Here is a 14,750-nt window from a genome sequence, read left to right on the forward strand (position 1 = left end):
GAGTGTCTTTCCTAAGCCCTATTTGGCATCTTGTCTTTCAAGGGGCCCAGGTACCCGTTTTCCCCTTCTTACATGGAGGGGCATTCTCGAGCTTTGCTGGAAACCCCGGGCTCCCGCCTTGCAGCTCTGTTTGTTTTGGACTTTTATCAAGGAGGGGGGCGGGGTGGAAAGTTCTACGTGGGAGCAGAGATGTCAAGCACAGCCCCCTGGCCTTTCTCCCAGCCAAACAGCTCCGATAAGTGGGCAGGCCTTGAGCCCGGAGACCCACAGACACACTTGGATGACTTTACAGAAATCAGTTGGCCAGTCCCTCCAAGGCTCTGACCAGCTCCGGATGCGCCTCCCCGCCCAGCGCCAAAGACATGGCCAACCAGACCAACATCTCCACCCCGTACAACAGCTACGAATACTACCTGGACTACTTGGACCTCATTCCCGTGGATGAGAGGAAGCTGAAAGCCAACAAATGTGAGTTCTGATCTGGGGAAGCCGGCCAGGCAGAGGCTGGGGGTTGGCCCAAAAGACTGTCTCCATTCACCTCCAACTCCAACAGATGTCAAAGATGAGCCCACAGAGATAGAAGCGAAGAGGAGTAAAATGGTATCTGTTATCTTTGTAATAGGCTTGAAACTAACCTCCAAAGAAACTCAGACACTTTGGGAGCAGAATATGCTTTTAAGATAGATTTCCTCGATAGAGTTTGATTTGTCTGGGGTTCCAAGAAGCTAGGTGAGTTTCTTCAAATTGTCGATTTCACATTCTCTCTTGCTCTATGCAGATTTGGGAGAGGTTATTGTGTCCACCCCTAAGATAAATGACTTACTAATCTCTATGAAAATAACAACCGATTTTAATCTTCATGGTCTTAGGAAGGACCACCAGAACAAACCAATATCCTTTTGCTCATCTCTCTCTCAGTCTTTCTCTCTTGGGTAAGTTGGTGCTTTGTGGACAATCTTCTCTGATTATTCCAGCTACTCAGTCAAGATAACAAGTTAGCTGAGGAAATGATTATGAAAAACAAAACAAAACAAAAATTAAGTCCCAGTACTGGGGACCCATTGTCTGCTAGCCCCATATCTCGGGCTCCTTGGGTATTTCATGCTCTACAATCACAAAATCGGACAAAAAATAAGTGCAGTCACTAGAAGGAACAGGATGCTTTTTGTATGAAAAGCCAGAGAACCTGGACACACACCAGCTCAACACTAAAATCCATTTTCCTTGGAGGAAGTCATCTAAAATGTCTTGTTAGGAGGGGTTCCTGTTTCCAGTTTCCCTTACAACTTCCAGAAGCCCAGGTACCCATCCATGTTTTCATCCATCTCAACAAGCCCCACTTCCACACCATACCACAAACACACCATACCTGTCCTCCCTTCTTGCTTTTGCTCGTGATTAATGCAACAATCAAAATTTTGTAACTATCCGTGATAGGCCAGGTGTTGCACTAGCAGATGGAGGCACAAATGCCAAAAGACTCAATCCCTGTCCCTGATTTTTCTCAAGAATGATTTTATTTTATGACCATTATCGTCTATTTTCTGATGATGCTGTATTTCCAAGCAGGTTATCACAACATCCCCCCACCAAGCCTGGGAAAACAGTAACAAGTAAGAACATGATACTGTATCTAAACATTTCAATAATGATGTCTCAGTGTCATCTAACACTCAGTCTACATTCGACTTTCCCCATTTCCAATAAGGGGGCAGATACAGATCCTTAGTAAGCTGTTATGTGATTCACAGTGTTATGCTGATGATTTGTACAAGAGCACAGAGAGGGAAGACGTAAGGAAGGCTTCACGGGGAAGATGGGCTAAGCTGAGTCAGAAGACCCAAAGGGACTGCCTGATCCACAGAGGGCCAGCCCCGGGGCTGGGGGACCAGTTACCCTCTGCTTAGGCAGGAGGTGCTTGCGGGAAGCATGACATGGAGGGTGTTTTTGGGAAGACTGATGTGGGGGCCAGATTCTTGCAGGTCAGCCTCAGAGGATTCATGGGAGCTGCAGGGAGTCATTTTAAATTGTAAACAGAAAAGAGACAAGGTCTGATTTGCTTGCTAAGAGTATCACTCTGGCGAATATATAAATTTGAGGTTTGGGTGGGTGGCGGGTGACACAGAGGCAGGAAACAGCCACATGCTGGGCCTGGAAACACAGTTGCAACGATCTCTACCCTGGGGAGTTGACAATCCAGGAAGGAGGGGCCAGCAGAAATAAATGAGGGTGCTTTGGTGTTACAGCTGTGGGAATAAAAGTGGGGGGGGCGGCAGGGCCCAGAGAAGCCAAGTGACTTTCCCCAGGTCACCTAGCAAAATATTTGCAGAGCTGGGACTTCAGTTCCAGGCTCTGATCCCTGAGGACTCTTTCCAGGACACTAGACATGTTTAGTGGGCAGATTCTCACCAGACAGGATGAACGATCAGAGCAGGAACCTTCCTCTGTCTTGCTCTCTCTATCTCCAGCTCCTGAATAATGCCTGGCACAGTCTCTGTGGGATGAATAAATAAATGAGTGTGAAGTAGGTAGCTCTTACACACACCGTTAATTTTCATGATGGATATCTGTGTCAGTTATCAATTTGTTGCCTTCAAAATACGCTCTGTGATAAACGATGGTATTCCTTTAAAGTGAACCGGGAGTTAAGCTTTCTCTGGACAGGGCCGTGGGGGGCGGGGAGGGGAGAGGGTCCGTAGGAGGGCTGGGCTGGGGTTGGGGGTCGGCAGGGGGCCTGTGAGGACATGTGGGGCAGTCAGCCTGTCACTGTCACTGGCCCAGAACACTGTCCCTCTGAGATCTCGTGGCTTCATGTGGCAGCCATCTCAACCTGGAACCCAAGGCCCCTGGGCATTCTGTGGCAGTCATAAGGGTGAGTCCTAATCCAATACGACCAGTGTCCTTAGAGGAGGAGATTAGGACACAGACACATGCAGAGGGAAGACCACGTGAGGACACAGACAGAGGACAGCCATGTACAAGCCAAGGAGCGAGGCCTCCAAAGAACCAACCCTGTGGACACCTTGATCTTGGACTTCCAGGCTCCAGAATTGTGAGAAAATAAATTTCGGCTCTTTAAGCCACGGTCTTCGTCTGTTCAGGCTAATATAACAAAATACCATAGACTGGGTGGCTTAGAAACAACAAAGATGTATTTCTCACAGTTCTGCAGGCTGGGGAGTCTAACATGAAGGCACCAGCGTGGTGACATCTGGGTGAGGGACCTTCTCCTGCTTCGGAGCTGGTATCTTCTTGCTGGGTCCTCATGGGGGGAAGTGGTGAGGGCATCTCTGTGCAGCCTCTCTTATAAAGGCACGAATCTCATTGACAGGGTGCTCCACCCGATGACTTAAGCAGCTCCCAGAGGCCCACTGCCCGATACCATCCCACTGGGCATTAGGATTGGACAGATGAATTTAAGGGAACACAAATGTTCTGACCATAGTGCAGCCTGAACAAATGACCTCGCCTGGGTCCCCTCCCTCAGCCCCAGGGCACCTTGTAGAGTTTCCTTATATCTTATAGATGCTCTTTTAACCCGAATAATTTTTCATACTAGGCTTCCTGCTTGTCCTTCTGTGTGATTTCTACCTCCTGGACGGGGCCTAGGCTGCCATGATGTCCCCTCCAGTCCTTCTGCTTCTGCTTCTGCATCTGCAGAAATGCCTGGCACTGCTGCTTGAAAAAGCAAGTTCATGGAGTGCGGGGGGAAAGTGGCTTTAATTTTTCTCTGGTCTCTCCTGCAAACCTACTCGGCAGTGCTGGCTCTTTCCCTGCCCCTGGGTAAGATCTGGAGCAGGACTCATGCTCCCACTTACATTTAAAAAAAAGTGTCTATCAGTCAGTCTTGTTAGCAAAGCAAATGTCTAATCCTATGAGATAAATTTCAAAAATGTTTAAAAACAAACCACCTTCAGGGCACCTGGGTGGCTCAGTTGGTTAAGCGTCTGCCTTCGATTCAGGTCATGATCCCAGCATTCTGGAATCGAGTCCCACATCAGGCTCCCTGCTCTGCGGGGAGCCTGCTTCTCCTTCTGCCCCTCACACTGCTTGTGCTCTGTCTCTCAAATAAATAAATAAAATCTTAAAAAAAAATAAAATAAAAACAAACCACCTTCCAACTTCACTCAAAGGGAGAACTTGCTCTTTCCCTGGCTCAGGACAGGGGTGCTCCTTCCTTCTTTGCTCTGCCGGCTCCTTTCTCCCGGGCCACCTGCCCCATCCTGGTCTGGGACACCTCCTCGCGGGAGCAGGAGGGATGGAATGCGGAGAGGGTCAGGGAGGACAGGGGGTTTGTCAGCGAGGCAGCTCAGACTCTGATCTGGAGGCCGGCCGGGCTCGGCAGCAGACACCTGCTCGGATGGCCACGGAGGGTGAAGACACAGTCCATGTGCCCCAGCAATGTCCGCTACCAGGGGGCCTGCTACTTGACTCCAGAACTCTGCTCCTGTTGATCTCCCCTCCCCTCCTCACATCAGCACCGGTGAGCGGGGCTCCTCCGTGGGTTCCCTGGGACGGGGTCACCCGCCCCTGCAACCTGTGTGTGGGAAAGCGACTTTGCTCTGTAGCGGCCGTTACTTCTCTGCTAAACTCTTGTACTGGCCTCTTCACTGGCTGCCCTGCCCCCCAGCTTGACTGGCACTGGTCTAGGCGGGGGTGTCCTCTTCCCTGGGGGCAGCATGTCAAGCTGGCTCCTTCTCTCCCGGGGGGAGCTTTGTGAGGTCCTCCACCAGAGGGGATGCTCCTTCTACTCTGCTGCTGATTGCCCAGTCTCTCGCTATCAAGATTTTCTCGAGCACACATCAGACTCCAGTCTGCTGTGTCCCACTAACTGCAAAGGACACGTGCAGAGTGCCCTGGAGTGGCCCCTTTGCTGCTCGAGTGGAGGGCAGGGCGCCAACTACCCTCTCATACAGGGTGAGGGCATGGGGGACTATCTACCGTCTCTAAAGAAAATCCCTTGGAGGGAAGCCTCCCCAAACCAGACTTTAAGTAGTCAACACGTATCTTAGTCTACTCAGGCTTCTGTCACAAAATATTATAGACTGGGAGCTTAAACAACGGACATTCATTTCTCACTGTTCTGGAGGCTGGAAGTCCAAGATCAAGGTGGCAGGAGATTTGCTGTCTGATGAGGACTCGCTTCCTGCCTTGTAGACAGCCACTTTCTTACTGTGGGCTCACAGGGCCTTTCTTCCAGGTCTGTGAGTGGAGAGAGCCTGCGGGGAGATGCAGCGGGGAGGTGGGGGGGTAGAAGGAGAGGGTGTTTCTTCCTTTTCTCATAAAGACACTAATCCCATCGTGGGGCCCCACCCTCGTGATTGCTTCTAAACCTAATTACCTCTCAAAGTCCCCACTTCCAAATACCATCAGTCTGGAGATTAGGGCTTCTGCATTGGGAGGTGAGGGAACATACTCAATCCATAGCATTGCCTTTCTATAGAGTCCACTGTGATCATCCTGTCTCCCCTAGAGATTTCAAATAGCATCTGGGATATTTCAAATAGGAGACGCTGTATATATATATATATATATATATATATATATTTTAAGATTTTATTTATTTGAGAGAGACAGAGAAAATGAGCCCAGGGGGAGGGGCAGAAGGAGAGAGAAAGAGAGAGAGAGAGGGAGAAACAGCTCCCCGCTGAGCAGAAGCCGGACCTGTAAGTGCTGTTTTGTACTTTGCTCTTCCTGACTTGACAATATTTTGTTTTCTTGTGTTGTTAAATATTCTTTCACAAAAATTTTGTAAACAACTGCATGGTGTTCTAGAAATTTCTATTTTTGAACATCTAGAATGATTCCTGGATTTTGCTGGTACAAGCAGTGGACTTGGGAGAAAAAAACTTATGTTGTGTGGCAAGTAAAGATATCTTGCCTACTTTTGTCCATGGTATTTGAATTCAAAGAAGTTTACTAAAAAACAAACGGGGGCACCTGGGTGGCTCAGTCGGTTAAGCGTCTGCCTTCAGCTCCTGTCATCTCAGGTTCTTGGGCTCAGGTCATGATCTCAGGGTCCTGGGATGGAGCCCCGTGTCAGGCTCCCTGCTCAGCAGTGAATCTGCTTCTCCCTCTGCCTCTGTGCTCTCTCTGTCTCTCACTCTCTGTCAAGTAAATAAATAAAATCTTTAAAGAACAAACAACAACCCCCCCCCCCCAAAATGCAAAAACAGAAATCTCCACCATGCACACTCTGTGCTTCTGTTACCAGCGTGTCACTTTTGTTTTCTGTAATGGTCGGCAAAAGGCAGGGTCAGGCGGTCTCGGGGATGCTCTGTTACTTGGCTTTGAAGGTCAGGTAAGGTAAGCATGAGTCCAGGTGAGGATGGACAGAGTCACACTGCAGAAAGCAGGTGAGCTTCTCTGCTGACAAACGTACCTTTCTCTCCTCGCCAGTTCCTCTGGGTTGGATCTCTGACCCAGTCGAACAGACCAGAGAGATTCACCTCCCAGTTCCGTGCAGAGTTACACATCAAAGGCAGAAAGAGGCTGGGAATGGAGCCATGAGCCAGGGATGCTTTAAGGTGAGACAAAGGCAAAGCTTCTGCAAGGTCACCTGGGGTGGCTGGTTGAAATGTGGAAGACCAGGCTGGGTTCAACTCCTGTGCCAAGTAGAGAAGGAGGGAAACAGAAGGAAAAATACCTCGGCTCATGCATTCACCTAACAAGCAGGGAGGATTTTAAGATTTTTGTGTTCATGCCCATACACTGGAATTTATTCCGTCATGGATGGGCAGATCATTGGAAAGATCCAGGGATTGATATACATATTTTATGGAGCATTCGGTGCTGACTCGAAGGCTCTGGGTTGCTCTTTCCCAGGGTTGGCTTGAAATCTGGTGTGATTTTGTTACAGGGACTTCACAAGGATTTTTACCCTTGTGATTTTCAGATATGATTTCTGTTTCGGGGAAAGGTTAAGAATCTCCCCAACACTGTCAAAAAGGTGGGAAAGGCAAATCTGTTTCTTGAGGCTCTGCCTGAATGAATTATATGTATACATTCCAGATACAGCTCTGATGCTCCCTTGCAGGAAGCAGCAAAATGCATTGATTTCCTTTGGGTAGTGTCTGGCTTTCATGCGCTATCATTTACTTCTCCGGTCAGTATGTCTTCTTCCTTTAATTATGGCTTAGGAAAAATCTGTCATAGCCTGTATCGACTTCCACTGATGTGCCGGCTCTGGCAGCTTCAGTAATAAGGCGGTCTGTTCACCTGCTGCTCCCACAGCTGGGAGAGGAAGAACAGAAACATGCCACTAACCCATCTCTTCTGAACACAAGGCAGAGAACTCAGCGAAAAGACAGAGCAAAAGACCTACGTGTAACTCTTTTCTCACATCAGAGCAACCAATTTTATATTATAACTCTTCAGCCAACGGTCAGCCCTATGGATAGGTTATAGGCGGTGAAAGTGATTTTTTTTTTTTTTAAACAAGATATGAGACTGTTTACCTCGGAACGAATTTCCCATCGAGGTAGCCCCACCTAGAGGTGCTCCATGCGAATGATTCCATTCGCGAATGATTCCATTACTGCTCAAAAACCGCTTGGGGCTCTTCTTTTGGAACTGACTTTGGTAGTGACAGCATGTTCTATGGGACATCTACAGTGATAAACTATGTATCTCTTTTGAGGGTGGATTTGCTTTGGGGAAATAGAATCACCCATAAACCAATCAGGTGAATGGAAGGGATGATTGAGCTGATTGGTGCTGCCTGGGTGTCGAAAATAAAATATGATTTTACAAAGTAGCAAAACGTGTGTGTGTGTGTGTGTGTGTGTGTGTGTCCTTGATGATAATTCCCAAAGAATAATTTATAAACATTTATGAATCTTTGGTAAATGTTTACAAATGTTTAATTATGTATTTTAGGAAAATTTATATGCCTCTATGATAGAGGATGATTATTGTGAAAGTCAGCATTCATTTGGATTTGTAAGTTTTGGTACGCTCATTTAAAAAGTCAGCTCTTTTCACTGATTCAAATGAAGAAGATCGGTTACAATTAACAGAGTACCAGGCTCAAGAGAAGTTGGTTTCTCTCTCACGTGAAAGTCTGCAGGACCAGGTGCTGGGTCGGCCCCATGAACTCCGCAGAAGCCAGCTTCCTTCCGGCTCCTTGCTCTGCCGTCCCCCGAACATGTCCCTCATCCTCACACTCCAAGCCGTGCTCTGGCCATCACATCCACGTTCCCACCAGCAAAATGTAATACGGGATTACGAAGGGATACAAGGTTATTAGAAATCTAGCAGTCTCTGCAGGAGGCCTTCCAGGAGCTGTCCTGGAACAGCCCCACTCACATCTCATTGGCCAGAACCTTGTCACATGACCACATCTAGCTGAAAGGGAGTCTGGGAAATGTAGTCTTTATCCCAGGCAGCAAAAGGCAGGGCTTCTATTACTATGAAAGCACCTGTAAGCAAACATGAGGATTCACAGCTAGCAGTCTATACTGCAGTTACCTTTACTCATAATTCACATTTCAGTGGAGCTTGAAGGACACAGTGATATCACTTGCCCAAAACCCTCTGAACAGAAAAAATAATTTTAGTTCTTTTTATATATCATTTCACAACCATTAAACAAGGAACTGTGCCATGTGCATTATAGATACATATTATTTTATTTAATCCACCTAACAGTCTATCTAACACACACCATCATCCCCATTTAAGGTGTAAAAATCTCAGATTGCCTGAGATCCCATGGCTAGAAAATGGCCAAGTCAGAACTTGAATCCAACACCACCCACCTGCAGCGCCTAGGCCCTTAACCCGGTTGTTGTTCCCCAGGAAGGGAAAAATCTTGGAGTTAATCTCCTATCAGGACTCGGGGACCCAAACGTTAGTAGCATTTGGAGGAAGGCTAAAACGGAGGTTTAGCAGTTCACAAAACTGAACAAAACCGAGGTGCCTGCTATGAGTAGGGAGTATCTGGGTCCGGTTACTTTCTCAGCTCCAGGGTAGGATGAGGAATCCCCCAGTGTGAAGCCCCACCATTGCCATTCGAGCCTCTTCTTGTCAATCGATCGTGGATGCCTAACTCCCACAGTGTGGACTCAGAAAGGAAGGAAGGAGGGAGGGAGGGAAGAGGGGAGAGGAGAAAAAGGAAGTAAATGAGGAGGGGGGAGGGGAGGGGAAGGGAGGGGAAGAGGACGGGTGAGGGGAGGAAAGTTTTCCATGGCTGGACCAGTTTCCTTGTCAAGCCAACCTGGTGCTCCTCAGGGATGTTTAAACATTTCCAGCCCTGGTGGATGACATCATTTGCCCTGGAATGAAATGTTCTCTCCGAGCACTTAGACCGAATCTTCAGTAGGAAGAGGAAAAAGAACCCTATTTTTTTTTTTTTTTTTTGGCTATCTTTTTCAGCAGAACACAAGGAAAGAGAATTTAGTACAGGAAATGGCCAGTGGCTACTGATCGCCTTCTTGGTCTGAAAACAATTCAAATTTCACTTCTCTGAAGACACTGTGTTCTGTGGAAGCTGTTGCTTCATTTCCTGCTCAGTATGTGGGGATAGTTGACCAAGGGCTAAGCAGACGCGTGTGAGCCCAGGAGAAGGGGGGGTTGTGTCTCAGCTGCTGAACTTCTGAAGCTGTTTTCTTAGAGGCCCCGACGGAACTTCTTTAGGTGCTGAAGATCTCAAAACCTGTATGATTTTTTTTTTTTTTTTAAATTTTGACAGAGAGATAGAGAGAACAGGTAGGCAGAGAGGCAGGCAGAGGGAGAGGGAGAGGCAGGCTCCCCGCCGAGCAGGGAGCCCGATGCGGGGCTCGATCCCGGGGACCCTGGGATCATGACCTGAGCCGAAGGCAGCCGCTCAACCGACTGGGCCACCCAGGCGCCCCACCCTGTATGATTTTTGTGAAGGAGATAGAGCAGTGGTGGTTGCCTAAATCCAAAACATCCTTACAGAATAAAACCAAACCTTCTGAAAGCATTTATACTGTCCCACTTCGAGGGTTATAAAATAAATTGTGACCAGCTGGTGGAACCGAAGCACGTGTTCTAGAATAATGGGCGGTGAGCAGTCAGGGAATGCTGAGAACTCCAGAGCCTCCTTTCAAAAGTCCTTCAGTTTCGGACAGACAGTAACAACCTCCTTCCCTATTTCCCGGGAGCCCATACACCCCCTAAAACTGGTCAGTGTTCTGGGGCACCACCGTCCGTTTCTCAGCTCAGGGACAGAGAGGAGAGAGGATGTGGGAGCCAGCCTGGGGGTCTTTGTTGTCCTTGTCTTTCTGGATCGTGGACGCTAAGTTGCTGATGCTTCATTACAAGGTAGTGGGGGCTCTGATTCCTTCAGCGAGTACGGCATCTCTTCCTATAACTGTTTTTGGTGCTGTCAAGTCTAAGATGAACTCTTAACAAGCCTTTGGTTTCTCTCTCTACCTGTCTTGGGTCATGGAGAGTAGAGGTGACACCCTTTACTCAAGTGTCATTATTTACCCCCGGCGCCTTCACTTCCTGGTTCTGTGTAGATGACACACAAATCACTAACACCCCACTCATTCTTTCTGTTCGTTTCCTCATGTGCTTACCCATTCCTAAACATCTTTTTGTTTAACAGAGCACAGCACAGGGGCGCCTGGGTGGCTCAGTCGTTGAGCGTCTGCCTTTGGCTCAGGTCATGATCCCAGGGTCCTGGGATCGAGCCCCACATCGGGCTCCCTGCTCAACGGAGAGCCTGCTTCTCCCTCTTTCACTCCCCTTGCTTGTGTTCCTTCTCTCGCTGTGTCTCTCTCTATCAAATAAATAAAATCTTTAAAAAAAAAACAAAAACAGAGCACAGCACAAGGCTGGGCAGGAGCTCAGAGGAGGATGTAGGGGAGGAGCATGCAGGAGAGAGGGGGCGGCCGTTTTGCTGTGCTACTGTGGTCCCCTCCGAATCCTTCACAGCCCCTGGCAGCGCCTGACTTGAGTGGGTGCTTAATAAATTCCTGTGGGGTGATCACCCTGCAGTAGCCTCCTTTGCTCACACGTGTAGGTGTCTAGCAGGTCCAGCTGGGGGCATCTGGGCCCGGGGGCAGGAGTGTGTCTGGGGTAAGATACTCGCACACACTAATTATGAGCCCGGTGGGCTGTGCCCATAGCCATCATCCACCACCAAGAAACACTACCGTATTGCAACAGCGCCTGGCAACTTGCAGAATGTTCCTGATCTGGAGCCCCGGAGAACAGTGCCTCCTGGCCTGCCAGGTTCTACCCAGAGCCCCCAAAAGGCGAAGTATGATTCCCAGTTTCCCTGCCCCTTCCGCCTCTGGCCACAAATCTAGGCCCAGGGCCGGCTGCACAGGGGATCTTCCCTCCTGTCACTGCCCCCCCAGCTGGGTGCGTGCCCCTGAAAGAAAGCGGGCAGTGAGGCCTCGGTTAAAAAAGTCTGCCTTGCCCACCACAGGAGGGTTCCAGCCCCCTAGTCGAACTCACCTCCTCCTAAAATCTCTGAGTCTTGGGGTCTCTGAGGCTGCCCCTGATGGAGCAGTTCCTCCAGGCCCCTGCTGCCCTCACAGGGGAGGGGAGGCTGGCTGTCACATGAGCTGCCCACAGCCCTTTCTTCTCCCTCTGTGGAGAAGGGGAAGGAGGGGAGCACCAGGAGCCGAAAAAGCACATCCATGGGGTGCCACCCAATTTCATGGACTGGTTTTCCCTCAGCAACCCTGCCGTCCGTTGCTCAGGGAAAAAGTCACTTCCCTGCTGCCCTGGTCCTTCCCAAGGTTACTGTTCGTGGAAAAGTCTTCCCACTGGTCACGGCTGAGAGGCTGGGAGAGGCTGCAAGAGGGGAGAAACGCCTCTCCTCAGGGCCCTGTTTCCCCTGGCTGCGGGCTCCGGTGGCGTCACGCGGATGTTGAGATGCACCCCCCCCCCCCCCAGATTTGATTGTCATCACCTTCTGGGCGAGCCTGGCATTCTTCGTCATGCTTCTCTTCCTCATCCTGCTCTACATGTCCTGGTCAGGCTCCTCACAGGCGAGGTGAGTACAGAGGGTGCCGACGCAGGTAAGTCCCGGGGCTAACGAGCCAGTGACTGCAGGCCACGCCGTGGAATATTACTCGGTCACAAAAAGGAATGGATCCCCGCTCCAACACGGATGCACTTCCAAGACACTGTGCCAAGTGAAAAAAGCTAGACACAAAAGGCCCCCGTGTTGGGGGATTCCATGGATATGGAACATCTAGAATAAATAAAACTCTATAGAGACGGAAAGCAGATTAGTGCTTCCTAATGGGGCTGGGGCTGCTTGTTCGGATGCCAAAAATATTCTAAAGCAGATTGTGTGGATGGCTGCACAGTTTTGTGAATATACTGGAGATCTTTGAATTTTCCATTTTAAACGGCCGAACTACTGTATATAAAATATATCTCAATTAAGCTGTTAAAGAAAATAAAGCCAAAATGACCCCCCATAGCAGTTAGGTCTTGCCAAACGACTCGCCAGGAAAAGGGGACCCAAACGTAGGCATCTATGACCACCATCTGTTACTGAATACCTACTATGTGCCTTAGTAGCTAAACTGGAGGTAAAATCCAGGAGCTCCAAGCAGTAATTAGCTAGTAATTAACCTAGCTCATTATAGGTTAGGTCTCCTGTGCTAGACAATTGGCCCACCATATCCAATCTCCCCTTCTAGCTTAATCTGCCCCCCAACAGCTACTGCTGTCCTAATGAATGTTCTAGCTGGGGACCCTAGACTACCTCTCTCTCTGTCTCAGCTGATGGGACCAGGGGTGGGCAACTGACCCAAGAGGGCCTGCCCAAAGCCCCTTGAAACGCATGGCCTGACAGAAGAGCTGGGCCCAGGGAGCGCTGAGTGGTCCAGGAGCAAGACGGGCTGGAGGCCATCAGTGACCAAGCAGTCTGGGGGAGTGGAAACCACGAGTCAGCAGAGGAAGCTGGCAACAGAGAGTCAAGCAGAGCTGTTCTGGGAGAGGGAGGGGAGGGAGGGCAGAGAAGAGAGGGTGCCCCCCCCCCCACCTGGTGGGCTCCCTATGCTGGTTCAGGGCAGACCTGCACATCTGCACACGTCCAGATCTACCTCAAGGGGGCTCTGTCTCCCTGCCTCCACCCTGCCCTGCCCAGAGTGGCTCACAAGTCACTTCTGGTTCCCTTTGGTCACACGGGGAGGCAGGGGCCAGCTTTTGAGCAATGAAGAAATCCATTCTTTTTGTCTAGTTTTAAGAACTCACACTGAACTTAAGCAGATTTATATCCCAAGAGGCACCTGGGTGGGGGGGCCGGTAAATGAACGCACTCTTCTGAGGGGACTTGTAGGCAGCCCTGTGCTGGGGACAGTTTGCAAGAATGGTCAGTACCCTCCCCAGTGGAAAGCTCTCCGGTCCAGTGGGCTCACAGGAGGCCATAGCTGAGGAATCTTGCATGTCTTTCAGGGCTACAATTTTACGGGGCAAATGGATGATGCTGTTCGCCCTGACTCCAAAGAAAGCACTCTCCAGACATTTTAACGGGCATGGGATGCTCAGGGAAGCCAAATGGATCTTACTGTAAGATTTGGGAAGGAGATGCTGAGTGGCTCCCTGAGGAGTTGCTCTTTCTATGCTTAAAAATATTATGCTAGCAACATCTGAAAGGAGGGCTCTGCTCTACCAGGCTCCCTTCCTGACCCTCTTCATTCATGTTAGAATTAGAACTAGTTGAAACTAGTTCTCTAGCTGAGTCTCTACCAAGGCATCGCCTCATGTTATCCTGATGATAGCTAAGAGCAGATGATGGTCCCATTTCATTGATGAATCGGAAGGCAGGTGGGACGTGGTGGGCCGGCTCATGCCAGGCGGGTGTGCCCACCGCCCCCACACCTCACGTTCAGGAGAGGCGTCCAGAGAGGACGGGTTTCTAGCTAAGACACAAGTTTGGCTGGAGGCACAGATACATGAGCTATCTACTCCGGTAGCTGGATGGAAGGTCCACTTGCCTGCTCCCCATCATAAGTGGACAATGAGGGAGAAGTGACCTCAGAGGGAATGACCGAGGGTCAAGGTCACCATCAAGCACTGCTTAGTATCTTCCCTTTCTCCACAGTGGTGACCTTTGTGAGCTGAGCTGTTGAGGTGCTCTTGCCCTGTGATGCCTTCTCTGTGGGTTCTGGGCAGGCAGGACGGTGCAACAGGAAAGCATCCAGTAAGTTCTTGCGCCAGCTTTGATGCCTGCCTCCCCTCTGCTCTGTCCACAGGAACAACGCCCAGCACCACCCAACATGCCCCTGGAGTAAGAGCCCCCACCTCCCCCTCTGCTTCCGGAGGCACCCCACAGGCTCCACTGAGCTCGGGCAAAGAGCCAGGCAGCAGAGCATGCAGCCCTGAGCAGCAGTGGTGGCCACGAGCCCCCCCACCTTGCCCCACCCTGCCCCCCAGGCCCACCCTGCTCTCCTCCGGGAACTGGCTGTCCATGGGGACCCCCCACAGCATCAGCTGACATCAGGAACAAGCGGGACGAGCTGCCCCCTGGAGACAGAACCTCTCAACTGTAGAACTGACCCCAGCAAATTGGTGAACTCAAACTAACCTGGACATACAGACGCCTTCGGAAAGCCTGCTCCCGTGCAGCAGGAAGTGCAAGTAGGCCAAGATGTACTCTACGAGGGGGCACAAGTACGCATTATCCAGGGCTCGCAGTCCCCCCCAGCACAGGGAAGTAGCCCCAGATAGTGCTGATTTCCAGTGCATTTTACCTGCATACTTCCTTCTTATGTTCACTTTGGGAAGGGTAGAAAATAAAACGTATGTGAATT

At 50.0% G+C, this 14,750-nt stretch overlaps 1 protein-coding gene across 1 annotated transcript; it reads left to right on the top strand.

The window, feature by feature from the left end:
• Positions 1 to 349: 349 nt before the first annotated feature.
• MRAP (melanocortin 2 receptor accessory protein) lies at positions 350 to 14,322 on the top strand. The gene is made up of 3 exons (XM_035017504.1): positions 350 to 468; positions 11,878 to 11,977; positions 14,193 to 14,322. Exons 1-3 carry the CDS (start codon positions 363 to 365, stop codon positions 14,320 to 14,322), a joined length of 336 nt encoding a protein of 111 aa, XP_034873395.1. The 5' UTR covers positions 350 to 362.
• The last annotated feature ends 428 nt before the right edge of the window (positions 14,323 to 14,750 follow it).

The sequence above is a fragment of the Mirounga leonina genome, unplaced genomic scaffold, assembly GCF_011800145.1.
Source record: "Mirounga leonina isolate KUSES-001 unplaced genomic scaffold, KU_Mleo_1.0 Mir_172, whole genome shotgun sequence".
In the NCBI taxonomy this organism is placed as follows: domain Eukaryota; kingdom Metazoa; phylum Chordata; class Mammalia; order Carnivora; family Phocidae; genus Mirounga; species Mirounga leonina.

Bases quoted from the DNA above. Each gene is read 5' to 3' on its own strand.
- MRAP (XM_035017504.1), top strand. From the start codon at position 363: ATGGCCAACCAGACCAACATCTCCACCCCGTACAACAGCTACGAATAC. The intron at 469-11,877 runs GTGAGTTCTGAT...CCCCCCCCCCAG, and splicing joins GAAGCTGAAAGCCAACAAAT to ATTTGATTGTCATCACCTTC. The intron at 11,978-14,192 runs GTGAGTACAGAG...CTCTGTCCACAG, and splicing joins TCAGGCTCCTCACAGGCGAG to GAACAACGCCCAGCACCACC.